General features: G+C 41.8%; 3 protein-coding genes and 1 non-coding gene across 4 annotated transcripts in view; 2 read left to right on the top strand and 2 right to left on the bottom strand.

Moving 5' to 3' along the window:
* Nucleotides 1-4,421: 4,421 nt before the first annotated feature.
* Nucleotides 4,422-23,445, bottom strand: part of LOC131676803 (zinc finger protein 865-like) — a 28,314-nt gene continuing 9,290 nt past the window's right edge. The window contains exon 3 of the mRNA XM_058956119.1: nt 4,422-5,153. The gene's annotated coding sequence lies outside the window, so the exon portion shown is untranslated. The remainder of the gene's footprint in view (nt 5,154-23,445) is intronic.
* Nucleotides 5,346-7,975, bottom strand: LOC131676801 (uncharacterized). Its single transcript, XM_058956117.1, has 3 exons — nt 7,755-7,975; nt 6,611-7,680; nt 5,346-6,445 (listed from the first exon to the last, which is right to left on the bottom strand). Exons 1-3 carry the CDS (start codon nt 7,775-7,777, stop codon nt 6,234-6,236), a joined length of 1,305 nt encoding a protein of 434 aa, XP_058812100.1. The 5' UTR covers nt 7,778-7,975; the 3' UTR covers nt 5,346-6,233.
* Trnaw-cca (transfer RNA tryptophan (anticodon CCA)) lies at nt 6,478-6,549 on the top strand. Its single transcript has one exon. It is a non-coding gene; the product is annotated as a tRNA-Trp (tRNA).
* Nucleotides 16,484-20,586, top strand: LOC131676797 (titin-like). Its single transcript, XM_058956111.1, has 3 exons — nt 16,484-16,801; nt 16,871-17,401; nt 18,113-20,586. The coding sequence occupies exons 1-3, from the start codon at nt 16,574-16,576 to the stop codon at nt 20,516-20,518; spliced, it is 3,165 nt and encodes a 1,054-aa protein (XP_058812094.1). The 5' UTR covers nt 16,484-16,573; the 3' UTR covers nt 20,519-20,586.

The raw sequence follows: 23,445 nt of genomic DNA, 5'->3' as shown, positions 1-23,445 counted from the left end.
TTACTACAACCGCGTATACATACGCGTGAGTAATGAATGACATATAGGAGAGAGATAGAACGAATGGATGGAGGATGTTATACTGCTCGAATCGAATAGCTAATAATTTTATGTTTCGGGATGTTTCTGCTCGAATCATAAGCGGTTTGGACTTTCATTTCAATGAGATCATTGCTAATTTTTTTCCCTGCCGGGAGCATCCGTTTAGCCAACTGTTCAACAATGAAAGTCACATCGCTACGCTGCTGTCATACTACAGCCTTGAATCGTACACACATGCAGGCAAGCCAAGCCATTGGCTGCTGATGGACCATGCTGTCTTTAGCGCTGGCGAAGGCCATTTGTGAATGGTGGCAGTGGCGCATATTAATTCTCTTCTATGCAATGAAATTGCCGCTTGTTGCCGTCTCTGATTTGCACGCGGATCATGCATGGTAGGTACCTACACATATACATGCAGTGTACCGTTTTGCCTTCGCTGCGTGTGCTTGAAAGAAAAATGTAGGTATATGGCTGCCACAAACCTTCTACTAGTTGATCATCGTCCTTGGGGTATAGTTAGTTCACAAGACCGATGATCAGGGCTTGCGTGTAACAGGGATGCCAGGCGGATGGTGCGCGAAATGATGTCATCAATCATTATCGAAATAATAAACAATGATAAATTATCCTCATCACATATCAGAATAGGTATTCAAGCACTCGGAACGACGAGCTGCTCAGGACGAATGACCCATCGAAGTTAAAGCCCCAGTGAAACCATACAACGATGAGCTCAGGTTCGTTTGTAAGAAGCCACTTATTCCGATAGCGGGTTGGCCGCTTGTTTTTTTTTGTACTCGGTCTGAAAATTGTTAAGAACATTTAATGTTCATTTCGTGTGCATTCAAACAGCAGCTGCAAATAAGTAAAGGTTCCCACATTTCAAAATATGGCAAAATTATTACCACATGTATTTCAAAAATTAAACTCAAAAAAGGCTCATGTTTAAAAGAACGTAAACTTTCCCATGAAATGTAATCTTTCGAATGATAAACAATACCAGATGATGCAAAACAACCCAAGCAACCAAAAATTCATAAGCTTCTCGTTTTAAGTAGTTTTTCAATACGTTTTATGTTCTAATAGCGGCTTAAGCAGCTTTCAGGTTCCATTAAAGCTTTAGCAGCTTGAAATATCGCTAAGAACTTTATGTGAACTTTTGCATTCTGATGGTTTTATTTCTGGGAATGTTTCATTTTGATGAATTTTTGTTTTTGGAAAGGGTCCAAGATTCACTCTCGTAATTTTTTACCTAAACCCAAAAACCATCCCGATTTTTTCGATCCCTTAGAACCGATAACAAGTGACGTGTGTGGTTTCCCCGCATTATTTTGCTGCATCCGAAAGATTTGTTTTTCTTCTAATTTCTTTGACATGGCCCGATGCGTTAGGACAACTGAGCCGTGGATCTTTCGTGTTTTTAGAACATGTAAAAATAAAAAAAAATAATAAAGTTACTGCAATCCGTCGGGTCTTGTTGGCGCAGCTTGCTGCTGCGTGTTGAGATCCTTTTTCTTGGCGGTGTTTAACACAGACTAACAAACATAACACCATGAGGGAATTTCCTCAAAAAAATCGATCCAGTAATTTTCTCAGAACACTAGCACCACCTTTTATTGACGGTCCCACTCATTTGCTGGTGGATTACTCTTCGTGTTTGGGAACAATTTTTCACTAGTGGTCTATCCCCCATATGCTTGTTTATATGCCAGTGGCGCCATAATTGCAAATGTTGCATGACGTAGATGATGGAATTGCACAAGCATTAACTTCTGCTACGTTGAGCTTCATATTCACATTTAACAACTGCTTCACTTCACGAATCGATGGTCTTAGTGTGTTGTATCGTGGATTGCTGGTTCAGCGTTCCCTGAATGATTTTGGCGTCATTGTGCTGCTCACTAAAAAAGGCAAACTTCTACGTGCTGGTGTGCAGTATGAGCGGAATGTTTGCCCGGTCTACTGCTGCTGGCTGGCGGTCTCACGGTTATCGTACAGGAGAGTGTAAAGGCAGTTGCGAGGTACGGACACCAGCATGCCACTGCTGGTGCTCGATCGTCTGGCGTGTTACTGCGAGCTGGCGGCGAGGTGTTCGCTTCATCGGTCATCATACAGTTTTAAGCATAGGTTTTTTTTTGTTTTCTTACATTAGGTATTCTTTCTTTGTATTTAGTTTAAATTTCGTTAAGGTTTGTTTTTTTTTGTAACCTTTTCTCCACATACAGATGGATGGATGGATTATGGATTCATCCGTCTCAGATTTGTATGAACGGTGAAGGGTCGTGAACGCAAACCATATCTTGTGATAGTCAACGCCTTCAAAGCTTAAACACTTAACGTAATTCAAGTTGACCCGAAGCAAGCAAACGCGATTGCCCACGATCAGCTCTGCACGGTGGAGTACCGCGTATATGTACCTTCGAGGAACGTGGAGGTTGACGGTGTGGTCACCGAGTTGTGTCTGACCGTCGAAGATTTGTCAAGGCACGGATTTGGTCGTTTCAAAGACTCCTCGTTTTAGCTAGTTAAGATGCTTGAATGCGAGCAAAATGCTCTAGGTGCTCTTACACAGAAATGCTTAAAAGAGCTGAGCCATTTCCCTTGACCGATACACCCCTACGGAGGAGTACCTTTAGGGATCAAAAAGTGTTATACCTTCAATAGAATGCATTTTCACTTGTAAAGTGAAAATTATATTGCTTCCAAGATTGCTTCCTTATACGATCGGTGTTAAGTCAGACCGGACTAAGTTACTTTGCATTCATTTCGAGAAAAACGACTTTAAAGTTTATTCTTGTGAATGTCGAATGTAGCTGAAGAAAGTCTTTATCCCGTATTTTCATTATCTCATTTTTTAAGATTTTGTGACTTGGTCCGGTCTGACTTAATACCGACCATATATCACTCCAAAAGCTCAAGTTAGACTTCGATATTTTGGAATACATAGCTGATCCGCGCTTGGCTTTAAAGATTTCAGCTCCCACGCAGCTCCATGTTAATCCCTTTTCAATGATAATGAATTATGTGTGATATAGAATCTTTGAACAAAGGTGATATGACACAGACTACGCTACGGTTTGATCCGATCCCAACGGTAGCGATAAGTTGCCAATCATTGTTTCAATAAATCACGGTACAAACCGCATGAATTCGATTAATATTTCGTATGAAACATTGATTGGAAGAAACACGAGAGAAGATCACAGATACTATTACCACGGTGCAGGAGCTTTCGCCGAATGAAGCATACGATTTCCTCGCAGGCTTGATCATCGATCCACCGCGGTTCAAGCCCAGCCCAAACGAAACGCATACCTGGTGCGCGGGTGAGCATACGACCCCCAGCACGTAGTGGGAAAAGGAATGTTCAGATGCTCACGCGGAAAGTGCGGCGCATATAAATAATTTCGGAAGCGACCACAATTCGTATCGGCCAATTGAAATGTTTTCCTGTTTTCGAAAATTGTTGGGAAAATAATTTTCCGACGCCTCGATAAGTGGGCTGAGGTGAACGGCTTGTTAACAGATACTCAATATTTGGCTATCGCACAAGCAAAGGGACGATTGTCTTGCGCTACTTTTATCAGAAATTCAACTGATATACACTGGTAAAAAGCAAGTGGCATCTGTACTCTTAGAATTAGGCGGATTTTCGATTCTGTATCCCTTGAGGTTTTCTCAGATAAACCTCTAACACGGCCTTTCACCATTTCTGAACAACTATTTGTACAGTTTGCGGTCAGAAAAACACACGATTTTCTCTCACGGTGATTCGACGACTTCTAGAAGAAGCATGCAACATTACTTCCCAAAGGAAAAAAATGGATAAACCCATTTGCGCATGAAGGCACAAGACCTACCTTAGAAAAGTTGGTTTTAAATGTGTCGTGTTCCACTCGTCAGTAACTGACACCAACTTGCTGCCAGTTGGAAAATAAACCAGTTAAACACTAAATCCAAACAGTTCACACAACATGTGTGAAGCTCTGGATCGCAGGCGTTTGGCTCTCACAGTTCGTTTTCCTATACTCGTCAGCGACGCTGTACTGGAAAATTAGTGCAAAGTGTTATAGTGACTTCGTAATAATCGGAAGAGAAAGTAAACAAAGAGAGGCTCTCAATGTTATTTACGTTCTAATCTAAATTTTCTCCAGATTTCATCTTCACTGATGGCCCAAACTTCGAAATATTTCCCGAGATCAAGGATTTTCAGGTTAAAAACATTAATTTCTTTGCAGGCAAATAATTAAATCCCTAAACGTGCTTTCGAACCGGAAAGTCCTTCAATATCTGTACCATCGGCTTCGGTGGAAGGCCAATGGAATATTTGAAGATTTGTCGAAATGATAATGAAACTAATATTTAAAAAAAATCGTAGATTTGACTTAGTTTTACAATGAATTTATTGTGGCAGTTCTACATACTAAGCGAATAATACCAAAATATCAGTCGTGAGTCACTATGCTGCCAACCTATGCACTAATCTTTGCCGCTTTGCGACGGCAACATCCAGAACTCCCAAACACAGATAACACAATCGTTCATCATTCGACAGGGCCTCCATTCGGCATCAAGACTGCCTTGAAAACACGACTTCCTTCCATATTCGCCAGGCTTCGAACCTTTGCTGCCAACAAAATGCGCCTCCTTCATGTGGTCCAAATAGTCGCATCTCTCGTCGGGAGCCAATTTCGCATGGGCCTTCCAAGCCTCGTCGGTAACTTTCCAATTGGACAGCCTTAAGCCGCAGTAGAAACACTGAACGGTAGATTTACGACCGGTGTAGAAAAATCCTGCCTCGGCCATTTGTCGTCGTGAACTGGCACCCCAATCGTCGGTTTTAAACGATGCCAATCGCGTCAGCACGCTGCCATATTCCGGAAATCGGGCGTTGAATATGAATTGTTCCGTTGCGGTGTTTGTTTCGTCGTCGAACGTACTGCAATCGATCTCGATCTGCGTCATTTTGGAGCGCTAACAAACTACTGTGTAATAGCGGCTGCCGACGCGGTGTTTTGTATTTCGAATGGCCGGTGCTTTGTTATCAATTGCTTGATAAAGTGATAACAATAACACAGATATGTTAGACTTACATGTTCGAACAAACAAATCTGCAAAAATTAAAAAAAAAATCTATCAAAATCGAATTAAAACTGTTATGATGTTATGAAATTTAATTAAGAGGACACCACCTTGACCTCTATCCTTTTGCGTTTGCCGGATTAACTACCAAGGACTTTAACCCCTGTCGCCGAAACCATTGTCAAGCTAGGCAGCCAGTGTCAAACAAGAACATGTTTACATTTCGTTTCGTAGAAATCAATTTATTGTTAGATTTAGAAATTGATGTTTGTAGTAAAAGAATTGTATTCTTCATTCAATGTCCCATTTGACTATCTGATAATAAGTCAATTCGTTAATTTTTAAACAACTTAAACGCTCGAGATGGGCGTCTGATTTCTGTGCCAATAATTATGTCGTGTCGTTGCATCCGCCTGTATTGCGACGGTGTATCCCCCAAAGGCGAAACCAGCTAACCGACGACATTGCTCTAGGAATAAGCCGTTTAATGAACTTAACTAGCTAGTGACCTTCCTTTTTTATTCACAGCCTAGATGCCTGGTCACTTATCGGTTGCTCCCCGAATGAATCACAATCATGTACAAATTATTAATAGACAAAGCAAAGCTTTGAAAATGCGTTTGAGATTGAAACAAATAGAAACACATTTAATCAAGTCACAGATAACAGACGTTTAGGCTCGATTCGAAATTGTGTGTGAACACCCGGTACTGAAATTCCGAATTAATCGAACGTCTGAGACCAGCCCCCTGCTAGGCAGCCATGTTGTCCTAGCCAACATCTGCCTTTGTTAAAATCAAAACAACCCAATGCTATTGCACGGGCGACGTGGGCCTAGATGCAGCTAGGCCCATCCTATGTTGACTACTGTCAAAGTCCGTATATCTCCATAGCGGATGACAGGAGTGACACCCTCCTGTCTGAGACACGTTTGGCCAACGTTTGTAGGTGGCGCAGTGATCGAGTGTAACTGTCAAATACGTGTTGCAATTAATTGCGTAGACTCAACTAATACAGTGTAATTAAATGTGACGAGAACGACTTTGTTTTTATTTAACTCACTTACTCCCTATTCATCTAAACACTCCGGCCATACCGTACCGGGACGGTTAGGCTTTCTTTAGCTGAAATTTCTTCTTCTTCTTCTCCGGCTCCGACTCCAGATCATCGTCTTGTCCGTGAAACTGTTTAGCGAACTGCTTCCTCAAGTTCATCGATTTTTGGCACACGATAATGCGGACCAGTCGCTCGTGCGAGCGGGTGAGCAGCTCTTCCTGGTTCGCGGGTCCCACCTCAAGCTGGACACGTTCGAAAAGTTTTACTAGAAGACAATAAAAAAAAAGATCTTCAGATGACTCCGTGGCGCAACGGTAGCGCGTCTGACTCCAGATCAGAAGGTTGCGTGTTCAAATCACGTCGGGGTCAGAACGAGCTAGCTAGCTAGCACAGCTCTCTTTTTTGCTATACCAATCAAAGCTATACTTACGTCCAATTGCCGCCAACTTCTGCGGACATAGCGGGGGTTTCGGTGGGAGATGATTGTGTGCATTCGAGGGTCGTCCAGTCACGCTAGAATTAGCTAACGTTTCCACTCCAAACACGGCAACCGCGAGTTTGCTGACAAATATACGATCGCCCTTCTCTCCGGGACCCGATTTGTAGTTTATAATTCTCAAATAGTCGACTGATATCTCCGGGAATGCAGGATGCGTTGTAAATCCTGACGGCCATCCATTGATACTGATTGGATGATTTGATTGCTCTATGGGACTGACCATTTCCATCATACTGGAATTCATGGAACTGTTGGACGAACCTGCTATACCACTTTGCTCCTGGTAATTTTTTAACATCAGTTCCGTGCTTTTCATTTTGCCCTTTTGCTCTCGGAACGCTTTCTGCAGCAGGTCATTGTTCTTCTGAAGCGTTAAATATTTAGTCTTCCAATCGGTTCCGTCTGAACTGTTACTAGTTCGCTGTCCATAGTCCCTTTCTTGTTCGTTACTTTCCTGGGTATAATTAAACTCTTCGTCGTGTGGCTGCGGCTCCTGCTCACCAAACGACTCATCAACCGTCATCTGTAAACCTATATCCGTTCCCGTGTGTAGCCTTTGCCTCAGAGCATCATTCAGTTGGTTTAACGCTTTCCGTTCAATCTCCTTAACCTGAGTCTCCAGAAAATCACGAATCTGTCGTTTAACCCTACTATAAAACCGACCGTAACCCGTATCCTCCTGTTTCACCGACGCGTTCGAAAGTGGGTCTGTCTCATCATCGGATTCCCCATCCTCGTCTTCGCCGGACAAATCACTCGCCTTTCCGTCGCGCAGCTGCTTCAGTTCACGATCATTGGTTAAACACTTGCGCCGGTAGGCGTGAAACTGGTTAACGATCCGGACGCAACTACTGCAGATCGGGCAGGGAAAATCCTTCTCGAAAGTGATACGAATCGAAGTACACGCGTAGATCATACCCATCAGTTCTTGGTTCGGGGAACCGCTGGCCGGAAATAGTGCATCCGTTAGGTTGTTTGGTGAGAAGCACAGCCGGCAGCGACTGTCACAAAATGGTACAAAGAAAAGATTCGCTATAACATTATTTAATTTGCTACGAAGAAACGGAATACTTACTTCAACTCACTGAGATCGGACATTTTCACGGTGCTCGTGACCAAAGTTAATGGGAATGAATTTTTCGCAGATTCTGCCGGAGATAATAAACGGGTCGTTTTGTTGTCTATTTTTGTGTTGTTTTTTTCTAGCTCAAAAAAAAACAAGGGACCCAAAAAAAATGAAGTGTCAAAAAGCGGGATCGGTCCAGTTTTCGATATTCACCACGGATTCGGACAGCGAAAGGCATATGAAAGCGCATGGCAAAAAATAATATATTTAATAACAATGTTAATTTTCCCAAAGACTAAACATTTGGTTAGAAACAAGTTGAAAATTAAGTGAAACCCGGGTTTAGATGTTGATTTTTAGAAATATTTCAACAATAACATATTTGTTTAATAATATTGCCATTTTTTTATGCAACAACACTCTGATGTTTTAGTTGCCTGGTCTAGTTATAATAGAGTATTTTTTATTAGAAAGGCAACAGATCTAGATAATAAGTAAAATATATTGACATTTGAGTCTTACCTTAGTGCAACCCCAATAGAAATCACCAATTTTTACAAACAAGCATAGAAAAAATACTGTATTTACATTGCTTGTTGTGTCAAACGAAAATAAAAAAAAACAATCAAAAATCATGGTATAAGGGTATACCTCGTTTATAGTATACATAAAAATGACCTAGCATAAGGTATACAAATTTAACCAACATGGTATCATGAACTAATCAATTATAATTACAATTACAAAAATATTATAGGGCATATGAGTGACCGAAAATAAGTCGCAAGGACAGAACATGCTTCGTAAAACCCGTTTCAAATATATTAGAATATAAAAACTGGATATAAACTTCAAGCATAAAAATCGGACCGGGACATTTCTTTGTAAGACCTTCAGTAAAAGAATCGGTAAGATATATACCCGATTCTTACAAACTAGCTTTTGTTAGCCGACTTTTAATCTTGAACATCAAGATATACGGATGCTCCTACGAGCGATTTATTTATTTTAAAACGATTTTTATACTGGAGGTTCATCCTTGCCAAGTTTTATGGGTGAAAACTTTTTAAGCGATTCTTATACTGAAGAATTTCTGTCCGATTTTTATGCTTGAAGTTTATTTCCGATTTTTATATTTTAATATGTTTGAAACGGGTTTTGCAAAGCATGTTCTATCCTTGCGACTTTTATTTTCGGTCGCTCATATATGCCCTAAATTTTCGAAAAATTTTACGATTAACTCAAGGATTATATTTCTTTCCGTCGAATCTAAATCCTTCTTTTGTTATTTTTGTTATATTTTATCGTGATATAATTTTTCAATGTTGTTTCTCAGAAACTATACACTTTCTCATCGCACTATCCGACTATGTACCCCTAGATGTACCCCTTATCTTCAGAATTTTTTGATTTATATATCATAAATCCGAATATACGTTTTGATGAAAGAGTATACACTTGTGTAATCTTCCATTATAAAAACAATGGTTTGTGCAACAAAATCTATTGTAGAAACTGCTATGAAATGAGTACTTATGTGGCAAACTTATATAATTTCAAGGTACTTCACATTAATTTCAACTGTTTTCACAATGTTATTTATGTGCGATAAATAACTTTTATTTGCTGTATGTTATAAATTCGTGAAAGTCGACTAGTTTAATTTATAGATTTGATAGGGTAGAAGAATTGGCGATATCAATTATTTAACATATAGAATGCATATCGGAAAGTTCGTACTATACGATTCAAGAGCAGGGAAACCAACATTTAATGGTAAAATATGTCATATCGATGTACAAGTTGCATGAATATTGCACCACAAGTGATGCGTTCCAATGGATTTTTATGAGAAATTCGAAAAAGAAATCATTTGGTTTGCTTTTCAAACATGAAATCGCACATGAAAATGACGTTTAATTTCATATAGTTATATCGTGTCAATTTTCATCAGTGTACAAAACAGGTTTTCAAGACATTCAAAAAAGGGGGAATACCAAACAAAAAGGAAAACAGTAACTTAAGCATACATGTATTGAGGCTCAACATTAGTGAAAATGCGGCGGCCAAATGCTCCATATGTAGTTTTCCATAAAGTCATTATGATTGTGTTTTAAAATTTCATTAAAATTCCGAATAACAACAAGAAAACTGGAGCCATTCGCCCGATAAAATTTTGTTGAGTTGTTGCTCTATATGTGAAACTAGTATGCAGACGACACAAAAATAACGTTTTTTCGCTTGGACCAATGATGTGAACCCATAATGGAAAAGTCTAGGATTTTTCGGCGCACGAATCGCATAAAAAATTATCAAAAGTTTACCGAGATGAAATCCCGAGAAATCCGTTATAGACAAATGATTAGTACAGAACATATTTCTATAATGTGGTAGTTAAAGTATCTAGTAGTAATTGCTATTAATTGTAAAGTGTTTACCAACTTTTACTATGGAATCATAAGTCTTTTTATTTCAACTTCCGGATTTCCACTGTCAGCCACTTATATGCAATAACATGAACAACAAAATTTTAAATAATTCGGAAAGAAACTCAAAACTTTAACGTTCCTACAAAAAATTTAAGCGAGCCTTACACGTGCAATACTTACGGCAATACACGATATTGGGGATACTGCTTCAATAGGTCAATCCCATTTGAAATACACATTATCAAACCAACTTTTTTCCATTACACGTTCTATATTTTTGTCGATACTAAAGAGTACTAACAAAGATATGGAACAAGTAATGGAAAAAATAGTCGAATTAACGATTTGCATTCAAATGGGATTAACGTATTGATGGGAATTCCATCACTGTATTGAACGTGTAAGGCCCGCTATAAATCTGTCCAAGCGTAGGCAGACTGTCTCTGGTAGAGCGACTTCATTACTTTTGCGTCAAATAACAGCGTGTATACCCAGTAGTGAGAGTGTGTGAATATTGTTGTTACCCCGTTGTTCGACATACACTGAATCACTGGTGAGAAATTCACCACTCATCGCAGCCATATAAGTATATGCGTATACATTCAACGAGATCGATGCAAAGCGGACGAATGAGAGAAAAACAGAGATAATTTGGAGAGTGCTATTTTCATATAGAGTATGTTTACCCAGGCTTCAAAGCAAATGATAATGAAATATTGAGCCAAACCCATAATATCTTTAGTCTGTATTTATTAAATAAATCGTTTATCGAATAGTTACTGAACATAACATTATTGTTTTTCTTTCAGTTATTAATGACCTGTCATATATACCTGACGGAGAAATGTTCTTTTATGTTACGATTATAGATACAGCGTCATTCTAGGCGTCATTTATTTTTCTTTTAGCCAACGAAAATGAACATTCCTTTGGAATTACGACGAATGAGAGTGTACAGTAAAAAATCATAGCATCCAATTTTGCGACTCATTTTGACAATTTTAACGTTCCTGCAGCAAATTTTTATGTAACATTGACAAATTGCTGGGGGATGGTAAGCGGTGTGGTTATGTGTCTTAACATAAAAATCGATTTTTTAATGACATTTAAACTTAAACTGCAACATTTGTTATGAAATTAATTGTTGATTGAGCTTTCATCATACGAAGAAGTTAGATAGGGTGACCATATCAGACAAGTAAAAAACCAGGACAGTCGAAAGGGTACTGCTTCCCCCCCGCTACCTCTCAATCGACATTGCCTTTTCCGCATGTTTTCGGCAGTTAAAAAGTTCTGGGGTCTGGCAGGCAAAGCTTCGTCAGTAAAAAAGTTCTGGGAGTCTGGGAGGAAGAGCTCTGCCAGAAAGTCTTTCGTCGGAATTCGATGACCAAGACAACCAAGGCAATTCTTGCTACACCACCATCAGCAAACGTTTCATGCTGACACGCTGTGCGTAGGTTCTCTTGTTAGCATTCGTTGGTGCCTGAGCTGCAACTCCGGTGCTTTGTGGTTTAGTTGATGTTGATAAAGGTTTGTGTGATGCTAGCAGTTGATATTGCTTCGTTAGAGGTTTGTGTGCATGGTTTCTCGTAGTGTGTCTTCTTGTGTAACAACGTAGGGCACGCAGGGGTCTGTCCTTCATGCGTGCACAGCGTGATTTGACATTTGGTCACGCGTTTTGCTTTGAATTGAAAGTTCAGATATGAAGGAATAGGTTCCGTTACTCGCATTCCTACGAAACAAACACCGTTGGAAATACCTAGAAAAATTTTCTCCAGATTTCAACCTTAAAGGATTCCATTTTACGTATTCCGACATGATGGTTGTAATAAATTTATTAATAGTACCCAGGTGTAGATCGTGCAGACGCATATCAATCTTATCATTGTCAATAAAAACGTGTATCTTGGTCCTAACATTATTGCATGTTGTCCTCCATAGCGTCACTTTCCGTTATGGCCAAATTTTAAACTTAACAGTAACGAGTATGGTGTATGACGACGACTTTCGTTAGTCTAAACTGCATTTGTAAATTTGCTGTTGAGTTTCAAACATCTTAAAATGAATGATCGATATCGCACCGATGAAAGTAACGGTGCTTTATTGTTCAAACTGTCTTGGGATGAATTTTATTATTCGATCGCTTTGCTTGTTTGTAGTACTGACACGGTTTATATAGACAGCAGACTGTAGGTAGAAACGTTCGTTTGATTCACTGCACTGTTAACAAGCAGAGCGACTGGTTAGGTACTGGTATCGACCCCGTAGTAATTCCATGATCCCCAGCTCGAGAGAGCGCTCAATGAAATTTTCCACGATAGTTGATATTTTTCTTTTTATGGAATGAATTTCCAGTAACACGAAAAAAAGCCACTAGCAAGAGGACTCAAGTAGAAGCAGAAGCACCCAAACGCCGATGTGTCTTTTTTTAGAGGTACCAAAGAGAATTCTTCGGGTCCCGGATTGAAAGGCGGTTTAAGCCGAGAAGAAGCGCTGGTAAACATTGTTTCATCGATATTGACGAGGCACTCTTGAGAGATTAAAAAAACATCGGAAGGTACAATTGGAAGATTCGACTTATTAAGTTTTGTTTGTCGCATCCCGATGGCGGATGAGTATAAGTTGCAGTTATGGTTGCGGTCGGTCGTAACTGCGATCTGGAGCATAGTGAAAAGCGAAGACTGAATAAATAAAAATATATTAGGCTTACAGAAGAAAAACCAGGACAAATCAAGCATTTTCCTCGACTTCCCAGGACACCAGGACAGTCAATGCAAAACCAGGACATGTCCTGGGAAACCAGGACGTATGGTCACCCTAAGTTAGATTATAGAGTAAGTACAATTATTCTTTTTATCTTGTATGCCTGTTTGCTAATCAATGTCGTTTTTACTTGATGAAAATCTGTGTACACACTAAATTCTTTTCTCCAAATACCAGCAAAATTTTGCTGAATTTTCAATTGCTTATTTCGTTTATTCAAGATGCCGAAAATTCAGCAATTTGTATTATATCGATTTGGCAGATTCACTTTGCTGAAAACTGACAGCGCAATTGCCGAATTCTCAGTATTCCGGGCTGGGTTACTGTAAATCCGGTAATTGTGCTGTCAATTTGACAATTTGAATGACTGTTGTTGACAACTTGTTTTGCTGAAACTTTCAGCTGATGAAAATTCAGCAAAATTTTACTTTTGCTGAAACCGACAACCAAATTTTGGTGTGTAAGCTTCTAACTCGGACGGGACATGCGGATAGATGTTTTCTTTTTCATTTTTCGTTTCCCATTCTGCTCACTAACACTCTCATTCTGGTTCACATATTGCTCACATGCTTTCTCCTTCTGGCTCACACTTGTTCAAAGTGACGTTTCAGAGCTGGATCAATTTGACACTTGCCCCGTCCCAGCTTCTAACCCCAACTGCTGTCAATATGTATGAACTGACAGAGATTAGGGGTCAAACAAAAACAACAAAAGATGCACAAATTTGCTGTAACCAGAGTTAAATTTGGTATAGCTAAGTTAACTTTATATGGTTTTTGCTAAAGAGACTAGAATAACAAAGAGACGTCATGTTCCGTTTGGAATTCCTTTGCATTTTTTGCATTTCGAAACAACACAGAGGACTTCAATACTTTTTCTTGAAAAGAGCGATACTAGCAGCGACATCATTCTAAACAAATCCTACACGAGACAAAAATACTGTCAATAAAAATGTTGACGAGACTACTTCAATCCCATTTAAATTGTATGGCATTAATATTTTCAACATCCCTCTCACATCATTATGTTGATCAATAATTGGTTTACTATTAATATTTCTATTCGTGTAGAACAGAAGAAGAAAGAAAATCAACAGTGAATTTTTCTGGTTGTGGGATAAATTTATATTTAAAATTTATTGTTTTTATTTTTGCGTCCTATAGATTGCATGATTCAGTGAACGAAGCACAAATCTTCAGAAATTATAAGTTTTTTCTATTTCGGTTATAGAGGATTTAACCTTACGGTCATTCGCTTGTTACCGTGCTAGAAAAATCTCTAACCGCGGGGCCAGCACTAGCAGATTTGAGTGCGTCGTATTGAAAATATCTGCGTATTTTAAATGAAATTAAATTAAATAATGATAAAACTACACACAGAAAAAAATATTGGTAAAAGTAAGACTGTTCCGCTCTTAGGGCTAGTTTACAGTTCGGGAAATGGGTCACGGGATTTGTGTCGGGATTTAATCAGGGAAAATTTCCCGCCGAGATCTCTCCAAACTGTCTGCTGCTTCTTAAAAGTACAAACAGCATCAAACTTGCAGCGAATTGCACCTTATAAAAATACTTTTTTCCCCGTCAGAAACAATTTGTGTTGAATTGTTCCCGGCCGGATTTCTGTGTGGAGAATTTTAAAATCCCGTGATGTTTCCCGCGGATGCGTTTGCACTTCATGAAAATTATCATTTTTGTGTAGACTCATTTCCCGTCACGGGATTTGAAATCCTGAGCTCCATTTAAAATACACAGGGACCCAAATCCTGTGACACGTTTTCCGAACTGTAAACTAGCCTTTAGCAAAAAATAACCAACGCCTACTGTTAGGTTGAAAGTATTTATTAGGTTGAAAGGTTATTTTTACCAACATTTTTTCTGTGTGTACTTCTGTTGTATACTTATGGCGATTTCGCTTGAACCTGAAACTGAGTCAGGTTCTAACTCCAACCGCTGTCAGTTCATACATTTTGACAGCAGTTGGGGTTAGGAACTGACTCAGTTTCGCCTCAAACGAAAACCACATTAATATGATGATATTTAATGTAATTAATGTATTTGTACAAGTACTTAAAGTATTTAAAAGACCTGTACTCAAAAACTTTCCGGTAATTAAAGTACAGTCAATTTGTCATGTACTTTTTAAATTTTGGCGCTACAATGAATTAAGTCAGTGCTGCCATTCCTCTATACGCAACTCTATTAATTAAACTCTGGTTCGATTGGATTTGTTTTTGACAGCTAGAAACGATTCAAAATGGATTCTTCGCAGTTCTCTTTCTAGAGTTTTTCTAGATACAACTAATGACGCTGGATTCCTCTGGCTAAAGACTCGTCATCTCTATCGATTGTTTACAATTTATCTGTCAGTGTCATTCCAATCGAGCACGAGAACCTGCCAGAAGCACTCACTCTGAAGAACATCGTTTCGAATCTTTCTCGAACGAAGACCATATAAGTGCTTCTTTTTCAATAGACTTCGCCGCCTGAGCTTCGACAAAAAATAAATTACTGGACTATAGTGCTATAATCCTACATACATAATTGCCGTTTTAACGTGAGGTGGAACCTAGGGTGGAACTGAGTCGGGTTCTAACTCCAACTGCTATCAAAATATAAACCGACAGCGGTTGGAGTTGCACCATGACTCAGCTTTGGGGTCAAACAAAAACGACAAAAGAATCCTTCCTACGCTAGGGTCCGAGCTAGAACAGGATCTGGCTTCTTTTTTCAAGCAAAAAAAACTTATTTTGTTAACCCTGTTGCCAATATGTTAATATTGTATTGCACTTGTCTAGATTAAAAATTTATTCTAAATGAACCAATTTCACCAGAATTTACTTGAATACTCCAATTACATTAGATTTGGCTTTATAGAAGAGTCGAAACTATTTCATGTGTTTTTAGAAGTGTTTCAAGATACCTGATATATGTGATCTGGATAGAAAGCATGAAAGTCAGGGAATAACCTGAAGCCGGCGGTAATATCCTGCCTAAACGAAAAGGTTAAACAAACCGTGCTATACGTAGTATAATTTCAGATGAACGTTATGCAAAGAAAGTAAAATCTTTGCCAAACTAACAAAAAACAGTAAACAATCGCTGTTACAAACCAAATCACGATTTCTAACAATTCTGACAACACTTTTAAGCAGCCCTTTAATCTCCAAATCGAACGCCTGTTGATGTCAATTTCATCCAATCACGAGCTACCGTTTCGTGATTGGTTCGAAAGTGGGGTCAGATCTACCGGAGGTAATAAAGAAAAGAACAGTTTTATCTCAGGTTGTCCCATTATACTTCCCATTTTTCATAAGAGTACTGAAAAAACTTCATATACTTATCTATGCTGAAGATGATTTACAATAAGTATGCCACATTCATCAAAATCCTCTCAACAAACCCGTCCTACTCACACCATTCAGTGACTCCATTCTCTTCATTCATTAGAACCATCTCAGCCATTAGAATTCACCACCGTCGTCGTACGCTGTGACGGACAAATTCACCACTCGTATCCAAGCTGTCAGTGTGACGCAGAAAAAAAATTTCCACTCTCTCAGTCCTGGTGGTACATTTTCGCAGATCGGATGTGTCACGTCTCTCGATCTGAGTTAAAAAGTGTAAAATAGAAACAAAAATGGACTCTTCTGGTGTTGTTGCTCCTCCACCACCACCATCAATTGGTCGCATTCGAGCAAAACATTGTGATGTGCGGGGATGTAATGCGGATAGTTTACGCAATCCCGAGCTGCTGTTTGTGGGCGTTCCGAGCCACAGCTATCCCGAGCGTCGCTTTGTGTGGCTTACGTTGATGCAGTCAGTGCGGGACAAAAAGCGTAGCTACTGCTGCTCGCGGCACTTCAAGGTACGTTTACCCTATGTCAAACGATTCAAGATGGCCGCACGGTAATTTTTGACATTATTTTTTCGTTAGATACCCGATGATTATAAAGATTTTAACGAGTTCATATCGGCCCCACCGGGCTACAAGCGCCAGTTAATGGTGAACAGAGGCGTCGTGCCTCACCTTAATATGCCCCCGCCGATGTTATCAGGGCTGCCACCGCTGACGGATCGATGGCAGCTGACACTGCCCGATAGCATGCGACAAAGTCACAGTCAAAGTAAACAGGACGAGGCAGCGCAACAACACAGCACAGGAGGCACTTCCCCACAGCGGATGATGGGCACATCGTTAACACCGGCGGGCATGCGTATGGGTGCCGGACAAGCTGTCGGGCCCTCACGGGCGACTGCTGCTGCCTACCGGGGGTCAAAATTTTGCAAAGCCGTTCAGACGGAACTGAACCCGATGGTAGTGAGTGGTCCTCGCCGGATGCAACCCAGCCTGCAGTACTGTAGGCTGTGCTTTAAGCGGCAGAATCTGGAGCCGATCTTCACCGGGGATCAGACGTTGATCGAGCCCGATCTGATCGATAAGATCTACGGGTGTACGGAAGTGATGGTGAGATGTGATTTTTTGTTTTTTTTTCTGGTTGAAGTTCCGTGTGAAAAGTTGGTCGGTTTTTTGAAGTTGATGTCTTAAGAAAAGGACAGTGGTAGTATGATTTAAAGAGAGGGGGAAATTTTTTAAGTTTTTCGCGAACTAGGGGATAGCCCTCTTTTGATCTCCCATTAGGAAGGGTGAAGTACTGTTTTAATAATGTCTAAGCCTACGATCGAATGAATGTGTATAAATTAGTATCAATATCTTTGCTTCGTTTCTGAGAACTGAATTAATAACTAAATATAGTAGAAATAATGAGCTTTCAGAAATGCGAGGCCTTTCAGAAGGATTTGTTCCAAAAATTTTGATCGCGTTCTATTTGCCACACTTATGCCATCTCCAGATCCTATATTCTGACAGCAGTTGGGGCTAGGACCTGGCTCAGTTTTTCTTCAAGTAAAAACGACATAGGCGTGTTTTGATTTTTTTCTGATAGGGTAGACCAAAGGATTCTGAAATGGCCCAGAGCACATTTTAAATTGTAACTTTATTGAATACGATATTCTGTCAATTAACATCTTATAAATATCAGGGAAAGTGACTGTCAACTGAAATCGAATACATGAAAGATGTACAAAGATTTTGGCAGGATTAAATAATTTTTTATACTACACTGGTGTAGCACCAAGGAAAAACGAAAATGCTAAAAGCTTCTACTTACATTTCCAGATCACCGTCGAGACCGATTTCCCGTCCTCGATTTGTACCGAGTGTTATGGCAGCGTACAGGACTTTAACAAATTTCGTAAATTGGTCCAGCAAAACAATGAATCACTCCGGGCGGTAGCCACTGTTTTCCATCGTCCGGCACCCGTGACGATACGAACCAAAACCACCGAGGGGAATTCCAGCATCCGACCTGTTCCCAATTTGACCCCAATGCGCTCTGTGATGACAAACTCGCGATCTACTGTTAGCAATGTAACGCCACATCGTCCACAGCTGTCTACTCCAGTGCAGAGACCCTTGATCCAGCGAAACATCATTGAGGATGACGAGTTGCTGGAAGTTGGGCGTGTCGAGGATGTTCGGACGTATCAACGCAGAAGCATGATGCTGGAAAAACAGATGTCTCGAGTTAGACCCCTTCCACAACCCAGATTTCCCACTCCGGCTCAAAGTAAACCAGTGGACGCTGATCCATTGGCTGCTGGTGGCTTTGGAACGTTAGAAGCACATCCTGCTAACACTGAAAATGCACTCCCAAGCGTTCAAGCAAAAGATCGAGTTGTTCCGGTTACTCTGATCCGGGTTATGCCGGAGGCGGATGATGCGGGCGCTGACGTAGAACTAAACGTTTCGCAGCCAACCGATAATCAACCGAAAGAGGAGGAACCGGATACTGAACCAGCACTCAAACAAAATTTCCTGCAGCCGAAACCAATCGAAGAGCTTACGGGAAATTCGGGAAAGAAATCCGACGAATCGAATGTATTGCAAGCTGTCAAGTTAATACCGGCTTCCGCGGTGAGGTCTTTCACGAAAGCCAGACCAAGTGGAACCTTTTTGAGACCGGCTTCGTCAAAGGGTCTCAACATGCCCAAGATATTGAATCTAATCCGAACAGGTGATAGAAAGAAGGAGCTCAAATCCAATATGGTTGCACGTGCTGTTAAGTTTCCCGGTACACTAACCACGTTGTTCACAAAACCGAAGAAGTTGTACAAGCCGCAAAAAACGATACAGACCGCAGTAGAATCGTCAATACCATCGAATCCTCCGAAAGTGTCCAAACCTGTCGAAATTCCTAAGGTTCCAGATGTTCCCACGGTTCTGAAAGAAGTTAAAATTACGGAGAAACCTATGGAGCAGCAACAGCCCAAGGTTCAGATCAACAAAACTGATCAAACAAAACAAAAAGAAAACGACGTTCCCGAAGCCCCTAAGGAAGCTTCCCTACCGAAGCCCGTTACAGAAATATCGCAACCTAAACTTCCGATTAAGAAATCGGAACGATCGAAGCAAAAAGAGATTAACGTTTCTGAATGTCCTAAAGAACCTTCCCGACCGAAATCAATGGCAGAACGACCGAAACAAAAAGAGATTAAAGTTCCCGAAAGTCTAAAAGAACCTCCCCAGTCCAAAACTAATGCAGAACCCAAACTATCGGCCAAGAAATCGGAACAGCCGAAGCAAAAGGAGAATGATGACGATAGTCGAAAAGAATCTCCCCGGCCACAATCAAGCTTACCGCAATCCAAACTCCCGCTCAAGAAATCTGAACGACCGAAGCAAAAAGAGAATGACATTCCCGAAAGTCCCAAAGAAGCTTCCGATGTTGTCCTACCGGTGTCGCCACGATCAGCCCGCACTCGCAAAATTCCGCTCAAATTCCAGAACACCGTCGGGTTTCCGATGCCCAAAATGATAACCATCAAACAAGAAAAGGTAGATGTTATTGCGGAAGTTCCAACGACAGGGAGTCCGCAGACAAGGTCTTCAACTGGAGGTCCACAAGTGGAAAAGGAAACGTCTAAATCGATACAAGACGAACCCCCCGTGAGAAGTCGTCCCGCTACGCGACGATCGGATCCAACGGTCATAAGTAAAGCTCCGACAGCGAAACCTACGACGGACAGTAAACCGAAGCCAGCGATCAAATCTGATCCCGTGGCGACAAAAGCTCCGGTAAAAAGTAAACCACAACCTCCCCCGAGGAGAACAGAAGCACCCCCACCTGAAGTTCGATCGTTGAAACGAAAATCACTCCCGGAGACGAAACTAGCAAGTGCTCCGCCTTCGAAGAAATCACCCAAACTGGACACGAAACGGGACAGTTTGGGTCCGGCATCGAAAGCTAAGCAATCACAACAGCAGCAGCAGCAGCGAGCGAACGGATCCCGAAGAAGTGCTCCAGCGACAATTTCAACCGCCGCCAAAAAGACAACGGTGGAAGATAAGAGCAAACCGGTCTCGAAGGAAGTAAGTTCCTCGCAGGACTGGAAATGTCCCTTCTGCTCCGATAAAGTGTTCGATCAAAAGAAGGGTCTGGTTCGGCATCTGCGGAAACGGCATGGCATGGATTATGCCCTGGTGCGGCAGCGGTTGGCCATCTACGGCGGAAATTGGCGATAGGGAGGATCTCGTATTTTTTTTACTTGTTGAGTTAATTTCAATAAACGGTGTATATATTCTTGCTTCTAGATGTTGTTTTCTTGAGTTCAGAACATTCCGATTAGGCAATTGTGGTAACCTGTGACTGATCAAAAGATTTGTCTGTTTTTTCGTTGATAAAAAAAATTGCTTAATTTCGGTTGTTTTCGACGCACCGCTTTCTTCTGTTCTATCTCGGAGCCTCACTTGTTTCATAAAATGGCTCGATCTTTGAGCTTTGATTTACCTCTCGACTCTTCTCTTGCTTCTTGTCTCCATGTATTACGTCGTCATTTAGCTCTCGTCCCAGTGAACAGTTTAGAAGCTGACTCCATGAGCCATTTAGCTCCTGTTTCCGTGAGTCATTCATATCGCAGTCTTATCACAATCTACTCGGATAGTCCCTGACGTCCGACTAAGAGTTCCCTGGCTGCGGAATTTCTTTCGGTAGCGATGTCTGTTTCATGAGCCAATCAACTTCCATTTTTGTCACGATGTAGTCGTATAGTCGACGGTGCTCAATCTACCTCACTGTGGATTCCTTGGCGGTAGATTTCTCCCGATACCGATATTTGGTTCCGTTAGCCATAGCTCCCCGCCTTGTCACGATCTACTCGATCAAGTTGGACCTAGCCTACTAAGGGTAAGTAAGGGCCAGCCAGTATCTGCTGAGGTCTGTTCAGCGATCCCGAGTGGAGCGTAGCTTCCGGTTCACTGGCGCTCCAACGACCCACACGAATAGCCAGTATTCGAGGCGATCTACTCGCTCTCATCCCCGGCGTTTTATCTAGCCTACTCTCAAGCTACTCGGTAGGGTGTCGAGATAGCTCCAGCGATTCCGGTGAAGCTTGACGTCCGGTTCCCTGGCGCTCCGACGACCCGAACCTTGTGTTACGTCGCGTACTACTTAACTAATCCCCGGTGGTGGACCTAGTTTACACCGACGGAGAGTTCTCCGGTCTTCAACGATAATGCCAACTGTCTCGTCAGGCATGCACCTTCGAACCTAGGGCATTACAAGACCACGTTTTCCGGAGTCTCAAACGTTCACGCACTCCAGGCAAAGGGGTGACGAAGCATGTCCAAACCGATGAGGGTACTTCCGGAAGCATCCGTACCCGGACAAAACCTGCGTTAAATGGAAGTTCACCTCGCCATGCTTCCTACGCACATCGACACTTTTGGGGTGAATCGGTGGGTTCACCTTCCTTTCTTCGCGTTGTCCCACTCGCTAACAAATCTCTTTGCATTTTGTGTATTTCCGCTGGTAGCATTCCACGTCCTCAACCAGAGCGCTCGCGACACGAACAGTCATTAGAACAAAGGTGCTTGTCAACTTCGTCCGGTTCCGCCTTGAATTCAGTGCAGTTTTGAGGATGAGACACCCGCCAGGAGACGTCCCGTTCTGCATCTTGCTCCTCCGTTGTTCGGAATGATCCTTGACAATGTTAGTTGTCCTCGCAGCCTTCTCACATATATAGTCGACATGGCTATTTTAATTTAACCGATCGTCGACTATCACACTCAGGTACCTTAGCGCACGCTTCGATGGAATTGAGTGTCCGCCGATACTGATCACGACACTCTGGATTTTTTACGGTTGCTGGCCAGCACTATCTCCCTCTTGTGGTGAGCCAGCTGCAACTTCACGTCAGCCATCCAGGTTTCCACGATGCATATTGTCTCTGCCGATGACCTCAACTCCCCTAAACTGGTCTGGTGCTAATACTGCGTTGTACATTATATTCCAGAGCGTTGGGCTGAGTATGGAGCCCTGAGGTACTCCCGCTGTGACCTAATCGACGTCTGCCCCATGTTCGTCTCGTAGACCAGTACTCGGCTCTGAAGGTAACTTCGGGACCCGCATTCTGGCGCTGTTGAACGCGTTCTTCACGTCGATCGTAACCACAGCGCAGTAGCGATTACCCGATGACTGTGCGGATGGTGTCCACCGTTGAGATCCCTTTACGGAATCCAAACTTCCTCTGCGATAGCCTGTACTCACGTAGTTCGTCAGCCTGTTGATGATTACCCTTTCCAAAAGTTTACTTGGAGTATCCAGCAGACATATGCGCCGATACGCTAGAGCTCCTTGTGGCTTTCCTGGTTTTGGCAGCAGTACGATCGTCTGGATTTTCCATCCACCATGTAGGTAGCCTTCGTCCAGGCATTTCTATAGTACTATGCTGAATATTGCCGGAAACGCCAGGATCGTAGTATTTAGTGCCATGTTGGGGATACCGCCCGGACTTTCTTCGCTTTAAGTCCTTTTCCTACTGTAAGGAATCGGTCGTTGGAGACCCGATTGTCATCAACGTTTCCACCGTCTGCATCGACGTATGGTGTAGATGGCCTTGCAGTTGGATCGTGCCTCGGTAAGAGACCCTCCACAATAGAATACAATTTGTCAGCGCACCTTTCAGCTGGCGTTGTTGGACTCTTGATCTTGGCTAATGCTGTACGGTAAGAGTTGTCCCAGAGATCGGCATCTAGCCGGTGGACTTGCTCAACATTATATCACGTTTAAAAGCGGCCCTGGCCGCTCGGAATATCACCTTACGCTCTTCTCTAACTGACTCTGATCTTGCTATCTGGATGCGTCTTCTGGTTTTTCGGCGGGCAGCATAGAGGGTGCTGATCCTTTCGCTCCACCAATACGCCGCTAGTTCCTCGGCTCCAATTACCTTGGCTTATCGGCGTGTTCAGAATGGGAGCGGCACCGACTGCAAGAAATGCTTCGACTCTTGTCGAAATCTTCCACCTTAATACAGTTCCACCGATCAATGGTATACCTGGTGGTCGTTATGTATGTACTAGTGAGCAATTCATGTTATCCATCAGCGACGTACAACAGAATGTTACCTCGATGATGGATCACCGATCGATTTTACGGAATGTGCTAGCGGAAC

Source organism: Topomyia yanbarensis, chromosome 1 (genome assembly GCF_030247195.1).
Source record: "Topomyia yanbarensis strain Yona2022 chromosome 1, ASM3024719v1, whole genome shotgun sequence".
In the NCBI taxonomy this organism is placed as follows: domain Eukaryota; kingdom Metazoa; phylum Arthropoda; class Insecta; order Diptera; family Culicidae; genus Topomyia; species Topomyia yanbarensis.
The sequence above is the reverse complement of the archived record's forward strand: the minus strand, read 5'-3'. Positions and strand labels throughout refer to the sequence as shown.

Excerpts from the sequence above, each read along its gene's own strand:
- LOC131676797 (XM_058956111.1), top strand. The coding sequence starts at position 16,574 with ATGGACTCTTCTGGTGTTGTTGCTCCTCCACCACCACCATCAATTGGT. Across the intron at positions 16,802-16,870 it reads GCTGCTCGCGGCACTTCAAG|ATACCCGATGATTATAAAGA; the intron begins GTACGTTTACCC and ends TTTTTTCGTTAG. Across the intron at positions 17,402-18,112 it reads ACGGGTGTACGGAAGTGATG|ATCACCGTCGAGACCGATTT; the intron begins GTGAGATGTGAT and ends TTACATTTCCAG.
- LOC131676801 (XM_058956117.1), bottom strand. The coding sequence starts at position 7,777 with ATGTCCGATCTCAGTGAGTTGAA. Across the intron at positions 7,681-7,754 it reads TCCGATCTCAGTGAGTTGAA|TCGCTGCCGGCTGTGCTTCT; the intron begins GTAAGTATTCCG and ends ATTTTGTGACAG. Across the intron at positions 6,446-6,610 it reads GAAGTTGGCGGCAATTGGAC|TAAAACTTTTCGAACGTGTC; the intron begins GTAAGTATAGCT and ends ATTGTCTTCTAG.